Genomic DNA, 16,089 nt, shown 5'->3' on the forward strand with positions numbered 1-16,089 from the left:
AAACTGTGCTCATGGGAAGGTAGCACAAGATTGAAGCTAGGGGCTTCCTTATGCATCCTCTGCCATGGAATTACTGGGGAAGTTTACTTTTCTAGAATGCCACTTTCCGCAACTGCCAGTTTAACAACCACTGCACTTTTGTACTGCTTCAGCAGGTAGAAGGACACGTCAAAGTAAGCTTTTTTGTGGAGATATTTCTTTCCAGTATTGCTGTTATTCCACGTATTTGTCAAATGCACTCAGTGGGAACAGAATTCCCAAATACCTCAATATCATGACTTTTATGCCATATTCTAAGCAGCCTAGAGAGATATGCACAGAAATATGTAAGTTTTCACACTTTCCTGAATGGTTACGCCCGCACTGCCCACGAGCACAGCCACGAATGCTTGCATACTGTCTGTGCTGACAGGACCACTACTGCAGGACTCTTGCTGCCCTTAAATATGCCTACAGATACATTTAAACGTGAAAGCATCATATTGCCCATCAGCAACGAAACCCGGTGTTGTCATTGACTGAACCCAGCACTTTCAACTGCAAGGTGAACTTGCAACCCAAAGGCCACAAAACCGCGTTGCTTCTTGGTAAAGAAATTGAACATCCTGTATGCGTTGCCTTACGACTGTATGCTAATGAGTAGGTGCATCGTTAGAAATGAAGAGAAGAAAGAGTGCAAAAGTGAGAAAGAAATAAAAATAAAACAATGCTTTCGTATTCAAATCAAGTAAACACTCTTATGTACCCTCCATAATTTTTAACCCTTTCAGGCGCTTTGTACACAATTGTGTAAGTGGCAAACTTACAGCTTTTTCTGAGAAATGTGAACACTTAACAGTGATTTCATTATTTCAGTCAAATTGAGCACCCTTCTTGTTGCAAATAAGTTGCTTTTTTGTACCATCTAGCGAATGCAGTAAATAATATTTCACATAAGAGTGAGCTGGGTAGCACTTTGTCCACCGTTTTTGTGCAGACAGATTTTGCCGCGAGTGAAAACATCGATTGTTTTTGCTCAATTTCAAGCGTAATGTGAATCCTCAAAACACAGAGTGATTCCACAATCCCTAGGGTGTTTACATGACACACGAGAACATTTCGATGTTACTATTTCTAACAAGTCTGACGCTTTGTACGGAATTCTTCATATCATTCTAACAACGTACCTGCTAGTCTTTCACGTTCAAAAACTAACAAATTCCCTTTCTTGAGGCCTGAATGTATGACTTAGGTGAAAAAATTGATTTCAGTAGAACAAAAAATGGTGCCTGAAAGGGTTAATCTCAATTTTAGATTGTAAGCATGCCAAATATATAATGAAATGAAACTAATTGTTACAACATTGATGTGCTTCAGAACAGAAGCCTTTCCGATGTGTGTTTTTTTTCAGAATTCATGCCCACGAGCACCTTGAGTTTCGCATTGCTTTGCATCTGGGTACAACTGATGCAACTGACTAGCTACTTCATCTTTTTTCATCGTTTGTCATGCGCACAGGTTGGCATCGGTGCAAGAGCAGAGGCACACAGGAGCTCACTCGCTTCCTGAGAAAGCGGCGTCGGCAGACGGGCCATACTCCGACGGAGAGGCACACACTGCCCGGGTGAGCCCCCCCCACTAAAGCCTCGCATCTGCCACGGTTGCATGCTTCACGCTCTTGTGGTGTTAAACAAAAAAAAAGAAAGCGGATGAACCGTACCAACGTAGCAGGTCTGCAGCATTCAGTATGCTTCACAAAATGTTGCGAGCTCGTGTTCCAGCCTCGCTTGAGCTTTGCTTTTCCAGTATAGATGTTGCTTGCTGTTCTTCTGTAGTACAGCATTTATAAATTCTTATTCAGTGTAATGCTTAAAGCGTAATGCACTTACGGTAATGCACTTACGTAATGCACTTACGTAATGCACTTACGTAATGCACTTACGTAATGCACTTACGGTGTAATGAGTAATGCACTTACGTAATGCTTAAAGTCATCATCAGTGCTACTTTGCTATCTTTTATGCATCCAGCACAGTTCGTTTTACAATTTACAGTGCTAATGATAAAGGGCTTTGTATTTTGTGCACAATAGGCACTGTTAGCTGCCGCTCTTAGTGATATGAGGGTGTCGCCTTGTTTTCTTTCCTAATGACACAGCTATTGCATTTTTTTTTTGGCAGCTCAGCATTGCCTTCCATGTCAAAAAGTTTGAATTTTTTTCAATTTGAAGCCTGTATGCACTCCTTGCTTCTGCATTATGGTTTTTCAAAGGCTTTTCTCTTCTATTGGCACTAAACATAGTCATATCAACCTAGTTGCATTCTTCTCAAGAGCCTCTCCTTCTGAAGTCAATTCCCTTCAATATGTATATGGCTGTGGCATTGACGTGCAAGCAATTTACTCTCGAACCAACTCAGAAACCGGCTGAGTTTGACAGTGTGGTAAACAGCACACTAGGAAAAACCTAAGTACCACACCAGTAGGGAAAACGAAAAATTCAGTTAGCACTTTATACTTGTTTAAAACAAAATAAAAATTCCTTTCGTTATGAGTCATCAATGATGCTTTACAAGTAAAGGTACAAAAATATCTTGATGCAATCTGTGCTTTTTCTGTTGATGTCTGTTTATGTTTGATTTTCAGAATATGTGCGACGCATTACTTGTGCTTATAAAGCTGCGAGAGCTAGAAAGTGGCTGAGCATATCTTTCAGGATGTTGTGCCCATATTATACCCTTCATTTATAGCATCGGTACATTCATCCAGAGCAACTGAAATTTGCTTAGGTTTTTCGAAGTTGTGCTTAGTTTTGCTTTTGCACTGTGTCTGCAATTATTGAAGATAGCTGTGCATCATTACTGTGTGCGTTTGATGACAAGAAAAAAACGTGTTACATGCTTTACTATGCAAGACGTTTTTCTTTGCCTTTGTTCAGTTAACCTTATGACTGGAGTTATTTACTAAGAAATGAAACATGGCGAATTCTGTGGTAAATTACAGTGATCCTGTTTGGATCTTATATCTGTGAATTTGGCTATAGCAATTAAGTTTTGTTTCCTTCTCTCTTGCACAGTGAACATCAATGCACACTGAATGGATGCTGTCTTGTCTGTGTATGGAAAGATACTGCAGCACTAGCAGGGCATCTACGCATATAGTGGGTGGCCTGCTGATAGACAGTAGATGTGTTCACTTTATCCGATTACAAAGTAGCTTAATTACGAAAAAGTGAAATGCTTGGTTGAAAGAAATCTTTGATGGAGGCAGGTATAACTTATTTCAGGCATTATAGGCATTCGGACTGAATATATCTGATCACATTAAACTCGCTTGTCTGCGTCAAACAGAATACGAAGCATCGAATTCGTTATCGGTGTCGATATCCTGTAAAGGAGACTACTGTGAGTGGATCCCCCGATTGTCCCATACTTTCAGGTGACGCAGTCATGTTGAAGGCTCTGTTTGGGAGGCCAGAGATGCAAAACATGAATAATTGATCATTAACACAGTATTTAATAACAAAGTTTACCATATATCGACTTAGTTTAGTGGATGGTGTTTGTGGGACCTGTAATACCCACACCTCTACCTGCAAAAAGAGGGGTATGACGTAGTAGTTTAGTTTCACAGATTCTTAATTGCAACACAATTTTGAATTCTTTGCAATACAAACCTGCACGATCTTAGTGCAACTACTATTCAAACCAGTATGTTCTTGAGCTATAGTTTGCTATGCTCACCACCTGTAACAAACATTTGCACGTACAATATCTTTTTATGGTTAGGCTATGGTTGCTAACACTTTTTTCATTGACACTTTACCAAAATCAGAGCTTCGATGTGGCAGTGGTCATCAGAATTTGCAGAAAGCAACAGCTGTCTGTTGAATCTCATTGATGTTTTTATTTGTTACACCCTGAAGCTCATAATTACCGGTTACACCTTAACGTATGCAATTTTCTAGAATTGATCAACAAAACTATAATGTGATACTTCAGATAAGAAACAGTTTTCATAAAGGGTAATCGCCACGTAATTCGCATCAGTAATCAAATGCTGCAAGCACCCACTTATTTATTTCAGTACCAGGCGCACAGACACATGCATTATACCTTTCAGTTACATTACAGACAAAATATAAAAAATGTTCCATCTAAATGTAACCAACTCTTCAAAAAAAAACTTCAAACTATCCTATGTAAGTTAGACCAACTCAGTTTTCTGAGGGTCGTGTAACACCTAGTCTGCACTTTTTTTGCGTTCTTCAAACTTAATTAATTAGTTAAGATTAACGAGCTAAGTTTTTAAACATTGGCTTTGGGAAAAAAGTGCCTATTTGGAAGTTGTAGATCACTATAAAAAGCAGCTGGCTGAAATGTTTGCAACAAGGCACCATTTATGTAGTTTTCTTTTTACGGGCCTTAAAAGAAATAGCACGTAATTCCTAATATGCGACTACACAACGGTGCTTGCTTGAACACCCCAAACGCGCTTTGAGAGAAAAAAAAAAGTCTGCTTCAATTCGAATACTGGGCACTTTTATTCAACTCGATGAAACTCAGTGCAAGAAACAAATCTCGAATTCTTTAAATTCTGCGACTTACGAGTTTCTATACAAGGGATTGTAGTGCTAGAACACATTGTATTCGGCTGCTTTCATACTTCGCTGTGCCAAATACCCCCCTTCGGCAGACTTTGCCTGGACGATTTCACCTGGCCGTCCCTCGGGCCGTTTCTTGCTCGAGTGTCAGGTGTGAACAGGCGTGGAAAAGCCAGCAGCCAACGGGCGCCCCCTACACCGAGCGTGAGACATGACTGCACATTGGCGAATGTGCAACTCTGCGCGTGTGCACTGCGCGCGTGATGTTTTGGCGCCCCCCCAGTTTTCGGGGCCCCCAGCCGGAACGGGCTCTCAGTGGGGCCACTGTGGACCCTGTTGACACCTGTCGTCCTTCTCTCCTCCCCCCCGTTAGTCAAGCAGGCAGGCTTGGAAGTGGAGTTCTAATTTCCGGGAGAAAATAGAGTAACTATGGTTCTCTTGTCTGCCTCTTGCTTCTATTCATTCCTCGTCTTGTGCTGCTACAGGCTGCATGTAGCGCCCCCTCCTTCGGCCAGACCCGCTGCCCCTGGTTTTGTTGCGGTTCTCTTTGGTTTTGGGATGCGGTTTGTTCGTTTGTCTTTTTGCGGTGCCTGGAGTACCAAGCCATTTGGCGCTTTGCAGTCGAGGCGCCCCTTCCAGCACTGCCGCCATTCGTCTTGCGCACTCTCTGAAATGCTGCGCCCTTTTTCTCTTCGGGTCTTATGCGAGTACGCTCTACCATTTATGACAGTAGCAACTCTGCTTGAACGCCGTCTCGAACTGGGGATATTATGCATCTATCAGGAACGCTCTGCACCCAGTACTGTATGAGCATGAATATTTTTTTAAATTTTAAAGCTGCAGAAATCCCCATGATAGTTATACTTTTGTAAACATGTTCAGAGAATAAGTGTAAGGTTCTTTTTGAGCTTCGGTTTTACATGCAAGCATGAACAGGTCACAGATCTCCGTGATGCTTATGCTTTCTTTTGGGAGATCAGTGTGACATTCTGGGACTCGAGCCTTTCATAATCAGCTTTACTGAAATACATTTTTGTACCAGCGCGTACTTTCTTGCTTTTAAAAAATTTTATCATTCACTTCTCCTACTATTCCGTGAGTGGTTCACACAAGCGCAGTGGCGCTGTTCAAGCGTTCCTAGTTCTTTGAGTGTATAATGCTTTCAGCTGTCAGTGTAGCAGAGTGTACTGTATTTTGCTGGTTGCTTGAGGTGCAACATTAGTGTCCGCCATTTTCATGGGATGTGGCGCCCTCTGGGGAGTGGGCGAAAACTGTGGGAGACGCAGACGTGATACAGTTCCACGAGGCGCCAAGTGCGCCTTCAAATTGTCAAGTGTGTGAGTGACTGCTGGCGCCACCTGTCGCACGCGTCTGTCACTGACACGAACTGCGCTTGCGCAGTAATCACTGGCTGGAGTCTGTTTTCAACCAGTAGAGCAGGAGGAGAAGAGGCGCACATGTACAGAGAGGCCATATGAAAAAGGCGGAACCTAAACCCCAGCAAAGTGCTTTCGATACGGTCGCGGACGAATGGCGTCACACTCGGGAGGGGTGCTGTCATCCACTGCCCATCAGTTGTTCTGCATACCAAACTTGCGCAAAGCAGCAATGAGCCCTCGGATGTTCGCATGCTCGTCTGACCCGATTTGATGCGATTTTTTGGCATGAGCGTGAGCTTTCTTGGCATGGTCTCGTTTTGGACGAAGTCCTTTTCAGAGCGGGCTCCCACGGCCCTGCTTTTTGCTATGATGTTAATTTCACAAAAAAATTCACAGTGGTAATCTGCTTTGGAAGTACTCCCTGAGAGGCAAGCGGTGTTTGTTTTGCATATTGGTTTCGTTTGTGATTTTTGTTGAGTTCTTGTCTCGTGTCGACGTTGCATTGGTCTCTTTTCAGAATTATTAGTTTTTCGCCCGTTTTTGCACTGAAAACTTTTTTCCGAAGTGTTTCCTATGACATTTTTTGGTATGTCTGAGAAAGGTTAACCGTACACCTTTTTTTTGGTAAACCCTGCCAGAAATTGTAGCCTTTAACGCAACTCAAGTTTTTCGCTGAACGGAAACGTGAAAGAAAGTGGAGCTCTTTTCGAAGTAATCATTTTTGACAGAGCGTAATTTTTGTCATTTCTTTAGCTCTGTGTTTATTTGTGCTTCGGTGTTCGTTTTTAGTGTCACGTCATTTCTTTTTTGCTTATATTCGTGCTTCTTTGTGGTTAACCGTGGGTTGAGTGGAATAAGCTTTTGAGTTTCTTACGTCCTTTGTTTTGCTCTCCCCAAACCAATACTGCAGCCTGTGGAGAGGGTACTCCACACTGGGATGGTCGGATAAGGTTGGTGTCCAGAGAAATGTAGCCCGATTTTGAGCCCGAGCATGCTCCTCGGTAGCTGAAGCTCCTTAGGTGCATAGCTGCTTTTATTTTTTCCTCTCACAAGATCCTACTGTAATAGTGCCCTGTAATGATTCAGCGTGGAGACAACCCGTGACTTGAATGTTGTTCTGCCGGTGCTAATTTCCAACTTTGACGTTTTGCGGTATTTCCATTGTAGCTCTGAAGTTATGTGTTTCAGTAATACCTTATCATTTTTAATTACGTTGAATTGAACCTTTACTATAACCACTGTTTCATGCTGCAACAAGCTCGATTTTGCTGCTGAAATTTGAAGCGCGCAATTTATGAAGATCATTTTTGGCGCTCATATCTATAATACGTTTTTTGACTTTCACTTACCTCTGTAGACATCATGATCAAATTTTCTCATTATCTTTGATTTTGCGACCGATAACTACTGTAGCGACATCGGCAACATACATAATATTTGATCCTTCTTGTCATAGTGAATTGACTTCTTAAACCTGATTTGTGTTATTTGGAGACTGAAACAATTTGAAGTTTATGAAGAAAAGCACCTCGAATTTTGGTGCAAAAGTTGCTCGAAATGGTGCTTCGGTATAGTTATGAAGGCATGTCGAAATAAGCTCAACCAGGTACTGTCCTTTATTCGATTGTTTTACGGCACTATCGTTTTACTGACACCTTTGGAGCGCTATGGCATTATCAAGCTGGGCAGTTTTCAACCGAAAGTTTGCTGTAAGCTTTACTTCTCTGTCAAGATTTCTCTTACCGTAGCAGCTTAGTGTCCACTGTCTGTCGTTAAATGCTCGATTGAAGTGCTCAATGATATAATGGTATGCAGCATGGACTGAGTAATCTGTGCACAAATTCAGTCTTGCAGTCCTGAAATCGCAAAATGGCGCTTCTCCCCCGCTGGAGTTTTTCATCCGCACGCTGCGTTCAGTTTTTGCAAATATACGTTGATCCTGTCATATTCATGCCAGCTGTGAACGCCAATGTTATGCTTGTAGTTAGTCAATATGAAACCACGGATATGTCTTGCTTCAATTTGTTACACTCGCTATCAACATTTCACTCCCGTGACTTGTTTTTGAACCATCGTAGTCGTTAGATTTGAAGTCACTAAAGAGAACGAATGTCGGTTAAAATAAATGGCTGTGGTGAGTTACCGTAGAGGATCTCAGTTTTGTTAAAGCGGCTTCGTGCATAATCGTCGAACTTTTGTCGACGAGCACTGAAATGTGCGTACTTGCCAGGCCATTTCCCAGACCAAGCGTGCGAGCAAGGCCACCTTAGTGCCATTCATACATTAGAACTGAAGTGATATGCGATAGTGATATAATAGTGATATAATAGCGATAACTGATAGTGATATGATGAGCTTTCTATCAAGTTCAAGACGACAAAAAACCTGTCTTCACTGCAGTCTTTGCGAAATTGGGACAAAATTTTCTGTCCTTTTGTCAACTGTTGTCGCAAGGGCAAAATTTTTTTTGTCATGGCAAGAGCAGAGTCAATACAAAACAAAATGAGCTGCTTTACCTGATAGCATATTTTTCTCCCGAAATTCTACATAAAGTTGTTTAAAGAGGAGTTTTATGTCATGTTTTATAACTGCTTCGGACCCATCAATACATTAACTGTGACACTTTAATTCTGTTATGCAATTATTGTTCTTTGATGCCATCTGACCTAAATATATATAATCAGAAAAATTAAATCCTTATAACGAGAATGAACTCACACATATTGTGGAGTTTCCAACTCACACATATTGTATGTGGGTTGGACTTTTATGGATGAAACTGCCACAACACCGGGAATCAAAGATATATCAGGTTGCAAGAGACTTACTTAGGCTTTAGTATAAAAAAATGTAAACCAATTTCCTTTACACAGTCCCATGCAAAAAAGTCAGACGTTTGGCAGCGTGCAAGAGAACTTGGATGGCATCCGTGAAGCGTGCGCCATTTTGATGAAGTGGTGTGGGCTGGGCCTGAACATGTAGTTTCGTCTAAGTGTCCAAAATAGATTTTTTTTTTCTTGCACCCATACATTTTTGTCGACGCAGTTGGAAATGGTTAACCGAGTAATATTTTCAATTCTGCTTTTTCCTCAAAGAAAGCTGCTCAGCACAATTACGTATATGCGCCAAATTGGATAGTCATGCATGTGATGTACTATTGAAGTCTTTGTCAATGCTTGTAGCTTTGTCTTTGATTCTATCAAATTCTTGCGAATAAGGACCATTATCGACTGCTATTCTCCCGATAGTTTAGTTCCTTCTTATTTTCCGTTTTTGCACCAAAAAACAGGCAATGTGTTCGTGGGCTTTGTGTATAAGAAATATGCTTTATTTCACTATTAGCTTTGTGTATAAGAAATATGCTTTATTTCACTATTAGCTTGTATTGCAATATGGACGATGTTTTAATCGCATACAGAGTGGCTGTTGTCTGTTCACAGTCATTAAAGGTGCACTGAAGAGGAATCTGAACTTGTATTTTTACCGCTGGAACTCGATCTACACGTTCCGAGCGTTCTTGGAAACTTCGAATTGTTGTCCTGTGTGGCCAATTTCCCTAATTTAAATCGGATTAACGTTGGGTTCCCGCCTTTTTTTTTTTTTATTCCCGCAAATGGTGGGAGGAGTTGACCAACCTTTCACCCAGTCCCGTGGCGGCTTGCCACTCTGCCATCGGCGGAGTGATACGTAGTGATCGGCGAAAGCAAAGAGTCCACGCATATTTTATTTCTGTGGGCCTAATTTGCAGCTATGTAGTCTCTGACTAGACCTATTTATTCACGGAAACCTAAAAGAAACAAAATAAAAGTGAAAGCAAAGTCGCCACGCGACTGCCTGAAAGGCACTCCATGCATTGGTCGACTCCTCCCACCGTATGTGGGAATTAAAATAAAAATAAAAATAAAAGGCGGGAGCCGTACATTACTAATCCCATTTAATTAGGAAAATCGGCCGCACAGGGCAATAAACCAGAGTTTCTAAGAATGCTGGGAACATGTAGATAGATTTCCCGCGGTGAAAAAACGAGTTCAGATTCCTCTTCAGTGCACCTTTAAAAGACTGCAGTAGCCATAGTGTGCTCTGCATTGTCTCAAAAGTTTTAACTATAGCTACTCTTCTTGAGGTTGTTGGTTGGTAGTTTCAAGAAATGAAGTGGAGCAGTCTACTACTTAGGTTCTTTCCCATGAAGCAGAAAGCTCAATTTATGTTCAAGAATAATTTTATCCTGAACAGTATGTTTTCCCTCTTCTCCGCCGCACAATGGCTCTGAGATTTTGAACGTCAGTGACACCATCAACATTGTTAGCTCTGGTCCAGAGAACTGCGCAGCTTGCAATCTTGTTGTAGTGTTATTAGCTATTTTAACAAAAGGCAGAACTACCAGGCTTTCGCTCACGCCAAATTAATTGTATTAGCGAAATAAATTGACATTTCTGGAGATCAGACAGAGTCCAAGGGGTTCAACTGTATACAAATTTGAACACTCATAAGCGCACCTAGCTCACACATGCGCCAAAGAAAATTTGGGGCAGTGAATTTAAAATGCAGGGGCGAAGAACAATGCTTGGTTACATTTCTAGACTAGTTGCCCGAGGACATACCCAACAATTCTGGACAAAATCATTTTTGAGCGAGAAACCGTTGATGAATGCAATTTTTTCATATAATGTAAGATTTCACTATAAGAATCGATATATCTGCAGATCATCCGATGGCAGTCTTCCATTTTTTTTTCCTATTAATGATTTTGATATCATCAAAAGTGTTCCCGATTGGTTTTTTATGGCAGTCTTAACTTCTCGATGAGATCAATGAAAACACTTTAAATGAAAGATTTTGCTACATATCAGAAGAATGGACCATTCCTTCAATATTTTCATAAGAATATCTTACAATTTTCCATTTTTCAAACTTTTTTTTTTTCAAGGATGTGGTCTTGGTACGGTGCAGTCAGCAGATATGAAATAATTTCAGCATGGCATTGAACATGAATTCTTTTACGCAGAAAAAAAAACACAAAAGGAAGAAAGCTTCAACTAAAGTGGCTTTAGCCATGTTATACACTTGCGCGGAACAAGATGAACTAGGTTTTTGTCAAAAGTTTGATGCTTGCTATGGAGCTCAGATAACCTTGCTAACAGTTGCACATTTTCGTGGTAATCTGCCAAAATATTTCCCAGCTCCTAATATACAAACGTCCACTAATAATGGAATTTGCTACATTTTCACTGCAGCTATTAGTCACTACTAACTGTATTATACAGTTATATTGGACCACTAGATCCCTGTGAACTAGTGCTCTTGATATATTCTTGTAACATAATCACGTCCAACTCGAACTTTCACACACCGCCGCCCTGCTAGAAGTGTTCTTAACTTGATTCTTCATGAGCGAAGACAGAAACATTGCAGCTGTTCAGTCACTGTCATCAGAAAAGAGAAGAAAGAAGTGTTAACATGCACTAAATAACGAAAAGTTCAGCTACTGGACACATGGTTTCTCACAAATAAACAGCACAGAGGAAGGAGGGAGTAGATAGGACAGGAGCTGTCCTGTCCACTGGCTTTGTCGCTGCGCCATCTCATTGTGAAAAAACGCATGAAATCATAGGACTTACATGAATGAGGCGCATTACATTACCTTTAAAAGAGACGTTCTTTTGCATGTGTGAACTAGTGCTTTTAGCGTGAAGTAAGACTTCGAAACTGTGGTTTGCCAAGATGCGTCAGAATGATATGTCTACCAAATCCATTCGCTAATTTGGCCGCATTTTGAGTGCTATTCTCTTTGCATTGCGCAACTTCGTTACCCCATCAGAGGCATTTTATAATTGCCACTCTCAAGGCTGGCCAGGAGGAGGAGTTCCGAAGTTGCCGAAAGAAACAGAGTGCGTCGCCCGTGCTTCTTGTACACATGTTTTAGCCGTTTCTGGGTTGCCGTGAGAACTAGGAGACTTCTGTCATTTCTGATAAGCAGTTGCAAGACAGATTGGGTGAAAGGTGTCCTTGGAAGCTGCTTTCTGATGAGTAAACAATTCCGACCTCTGACAGTGACACTACTTTGGCATCAGTGCTTTGGCATTGGTTTATGATGGTTTCAGCTTTCTCGATCCGGGGATTTCTTTTCGCTTCCGTTTTAGTTAGGCCCCTCAGGGATCGTCAGTATACACGGCTGACTGCTACAGTCAGTTACAAGACTGTTTAATTAGTGCATAAATTGGCGAAGCACACAAGGTGGTGTCTGTGTAATCGGTATCTTAAAGAAGCAATAATGCTGGGTCTAACTGAGTGAGGCCTTGATAACCAAAATAGATTTCATTTGTCTTTGAGCGTTACACTTTTCAATGCTTTTGCGGACAAGACGTCTGTAATCTCGACTATGCTCTAATCGTCTCGTACTAGCGCTACAAAAAGTTTTCAAACCAGCCTGCTTGTGCACAAAGTGGGTGGAGGGTTGTACGCTATCCTGTCAATCACTGCCATCACCGAGTTTAAAGAGAGTGAGTAGTAATGCAGCCATCTGTCCCGTGCTTAGCAGTTAGGTTAACGGATGCATCCCGTCAAGCGATGCTTGGCGTCCTTCACCGAACGGCAGCGGTGGCCTTGAAACTTGGCAAATTGCATTGCACTTTGCGTTGCTGTCAATCTTAGTTTGTGCCGCAACACATCCTCGTCATACTACACGCGTAGGCGCTTTTGCACCTATTCCGTGCAGCAGAGATTCTGGGTCAGCGCAAGGCAGCACTGTGTCTACAGAATTGGTACTGAAATCCGTCAAGCTGTTCACAGGTCTTCTGAATGACTATTCCATGTGTACTTTGATGTCATGTGGAAGCTACCAATTGATTTTCTTGGGCTTAATTTCCGGCGCTTGCTCCTCACAAATTTGCGAAGTTTGCTTTGGTTTATGGGCGTTTAACGTCCCAAAGCAACTCAAGCTAGGAGGGACGCTGTAGTGAAGGGCTCTGGAAATTTCGACCACCTGAGGTTCTTTAATGTGCACTGACATCGCAGAGAATTTCTCTAGAATTTCGCATCAATTGAAATTCAGCCGCCGCGGCCGGGTTTGAACCCACGTCTTTAGCATCAGTAGCCGAGTGCCATAACCACTGAGCCACAGTGGTGGCAAAATTTGCAAGGGCACCGTTTCGAAGGTAGTTACAAGGTGCAGAATTCTGCAGTGGCTGGTCAGATTGATCTGCAGCCTTAAACTTTGGCATTATCAGAACATTCTGGTGGTCTCTCCTGGTACGATGGAACTTTGCGCCAGTGCCGCCATCAGGTGTCGTGTCTTTAGAACCGTAACGAGAATGACTTATCTGTGTATGTTACTGACCAAAGTAACACCAAAGGAAAACACGTCACAGAGAGAACTTTCTGTAGCAGTGTGGCCAGCCATCTGAAGCGCCTTATTAAGACCCTGCCTGTTGTGCGGACTTCTGGTGGAAAGTACAACTTTAGTTTTAGTGAAACTGAAACATGCACGAGGAATTTGCTTTGTTTCACTGAAGACTACTCATTTAGACTTCCCTCTATTTTGTAGCTGAGTCCACTACAGTCGAAGAAAATTGCAGATACTCGGCGTGTTCCGTGCACACTCTGATGCATGACCGCAATGACAGTGCACAGTAACCTCGTAGGCCGTTGCTGGTAGAAAGACGATAGCTTGGTCTCACCCTCCCAGTTCCCGGCACAAACCGAGATTGTTTGCCGCACAATGTAGTGCAGTTGTGTGCCACCGATTTGTGTGTGAGGACTTTGGTAGGCTGCTGCCTTTTTTTGCTAGAGTCTGCATTAAACTGTAGTTGCAAAGGCAGGTACGCAGACAGTGTGAACGCGAGATGACGGGTTTAGGTGCGATGAAAGCTACCATGCAAACTAGGTCGCCACCATTTGAGTTGTTTTTCTCTAGCGACAAGCTGATGTAGGCAGCTATTAATGCCTCATCGTGTCGACATCAAAGACAGAGCATTCTTTGAACGTGATAGAGTTAGAGCGCACATTAGGCGGAAACTCCGGTGATTTCATAACAAAATTCCAACTGTTTGATAACGATGGGACATCGCAATCACATGACCTAGCACGGGTAATTCAAACACCCTACAACGATCACAAAGCACAACAGTAATGACGTCACTACAGTATTCCTCATTGGTCTACAGGATCATGACATCATTCCATAACCATTACAAATGCCTCACGAGGAAGAAAAGCAAATGTGCTGAAAAGGAAAATGGTCGAACTGGACTCAAAACCCTGCCCCTTTGGTTGAAAGTTGGGCGCGCTACCCCTTGACCACAAGAGAGCTTGGGTTGAAGACATAAAAGGAAGCTTTGTGCGAGCGCTTCACACCACAAGGTACAGAGCGGGCAACAGCATCAAGTTAATTAAGATTGCCAATTAGCATCACCAATTCTTGGCAGCAAAAGCCTATGCGTACGATCAGCTGTCGTAGTGGTGCCGGGTTGAGGCTGCTAGCGAAATCAAGAGGGCGGCGGAGTATATCGCGGCGCCAAGTTTGGTGCGCGAGATCTCCGCAAGCTGTCTATCACATTCAGGTTTTCATTGGGGTTACCAATGCATTCTCAAAAGTTTTGCATCACTTTTCACCTCTGTGTGTCCAAACCAGTTGTTGCAGCTCTTGTTACCAGCGCTATAGTCTGCCCTTCCTCTGAAACATTTACTCTATCACTGCGCTTTTTGCTCGGGTAGTGGCAGCAGCTAGCGGTGAGATTTGTATGCTCAGCGCACTTTCGGCATTGTGGTACTTGAATAACAAAGCCAGTCGCCCGATCTTAGTTAGGCTTTGAAGAAAAAGAACGAAGAGGAGGACGCCTGTTTTGGGACACCTCGCTCTCCACAGGCGTGTCGACTAATCCCAGTCAACGAAGTGCCTTCTTTACAACATTCCCCGTGTGCCTGGACTGTCCTTGTACCACGTCTGTGTACGTCTCTGACAGTGTGCGCCTGTTTTGTCTTTTCCGTTTCTTCATCTAATCGCAACCCGTGCGATCAACAGTGAAGAAGGCGAGACCTCAGAGGCACGGAAAGAGGCCACGGTAATCACGTTTCTACTTTTATAAAGGTTGAAAGCACTTTGGAAAATGCCACTCAGTGAGCCTCGAGTGTGCTGATGTAGTGTTGGATTGAATACCCAGACCGTACTGCGCGAAGCGCGTGCAGGCATACATCGACAGTATCTAGGGCAGCCAATCATATGATCACGTACTGGTCAACTCTTTTTTTTATGCGGTTCGTACGAGTGACCAAGCCTACTCACAATGACTTGCACTCACGCTCCCATACGCTCATGAGCATGTGCACTCATCTGCACTCACACTCTGGCACCCGTCATTCTTTGTGCTGGCACCTGCATCCACTCCTTCCCACTTACTGTTGCCCAGAATCTTCCCTGGGCCCGTATGTGCCTCCACCTGTTCACTGCTGGAATGTTCGAGCCACTATAATGCAGGCTCACTATTTCCGACGCTGGGCTTGCTACTTGGAGCCTGAGGCAAGGAAGCAAGCCCATGAACGAATGAATGACAAATGATTCTGTCTGATTGTCTGATTCTGCGAGTGAGAGAGATTGTGAATCAACGTTTTGTCGGGTCGTGTGCATCATTTAAAGATGATGTGCGTAAGTGGGTGCATTTTGAGTCGATTCACTGTGCTATCGACTGAACTGAGAGCCTCCTGGTGAAACAAAGTGAACCAGCAGAGCAGTCAAGTTATGGGTGAGTGAACTGTTATTGTAGTGCTCGCAAAAGTGGTCATATTTGAGTGAACGTGAGCGAGCGAATGAAGTGGCCGAGCACACTAAACGAGCAAGTGAGTGAATGAGAGGCCGAGTAAATGAGCTAGCATTCGAGGAAAGCACATTTATGAATATGTCAGAAAGAAGGTAACTGAGCAAGTCATTTACGTAATATCCCGTGACATGAGCAAAGGTGATAGTATTAGCAGGTGTGTCAATGTCTCTGATGTCTGGAGTAAAAGCTTTGTTGGCTGTTTAGACGGCTCTTTTCAGCCTCAGAGAACTCCTGCTCATAACAGTGCGTGGCTCATCAACGTCAAACGTTAAATGGGAGTACGAATTTTGCCCCGCCGCAGATGGCGAGGATCGAATTT

At 42.8% G+C, this 16,089-nt stretch overlaps 1 protein-coding gene across 25 annotated transcripts in view; it reads left to right on the plus strand.

Moving 5' to 3' along the window:
- LOC149344356 (coiled-coil domain-containing protein AGAP005037) overlaps positions 1-16,089 on the plus strand; it is a 443,868-nt gene that overhangs the window by 406,998 nt on the left and 20,781 nt on the right. For 23 of the 25 annotated variants that reach the window (XM_089546281.1, XM_089546282.1, XM_089546283.1 and 20 more), the window contains 3 exons: positions 1,498-1,603; positions 4,953-5,002; positions 6,869-6,908. In XM_089546281.1, coding sequence (XP_089402407.1) covers positions 1,498-1,603; positions 4,953-5,002; positions 6,869-6,908 — 196 coding nt within the window. Of the gene's footprint in view, positions 1-1,497; positions 1,604-4,952; positions 5,003-6,868; positions 6,909-14,977; positions 15,018-16,089 lie in introns of all 25 variants that reach the window. The other 2 variants (XM_089546261.1, XM_089546270.1) reach the window with 2 other exon arrangements.

This window comes from Amblyomma mixtum, chromosome 5 (assembly GCF_055824585.1).
Source record: "Amblyomma mixtum isolate Tamu chromosome 5, ASM5582458v1, whole genome shotgun sequence".
Taxonomy (NCBI): Eukaryota; Metazoa; Arthropoda; class Arachnida; order Ixodida; family Ixodidae; genus Amblyomma; species Amblyomma mixtum.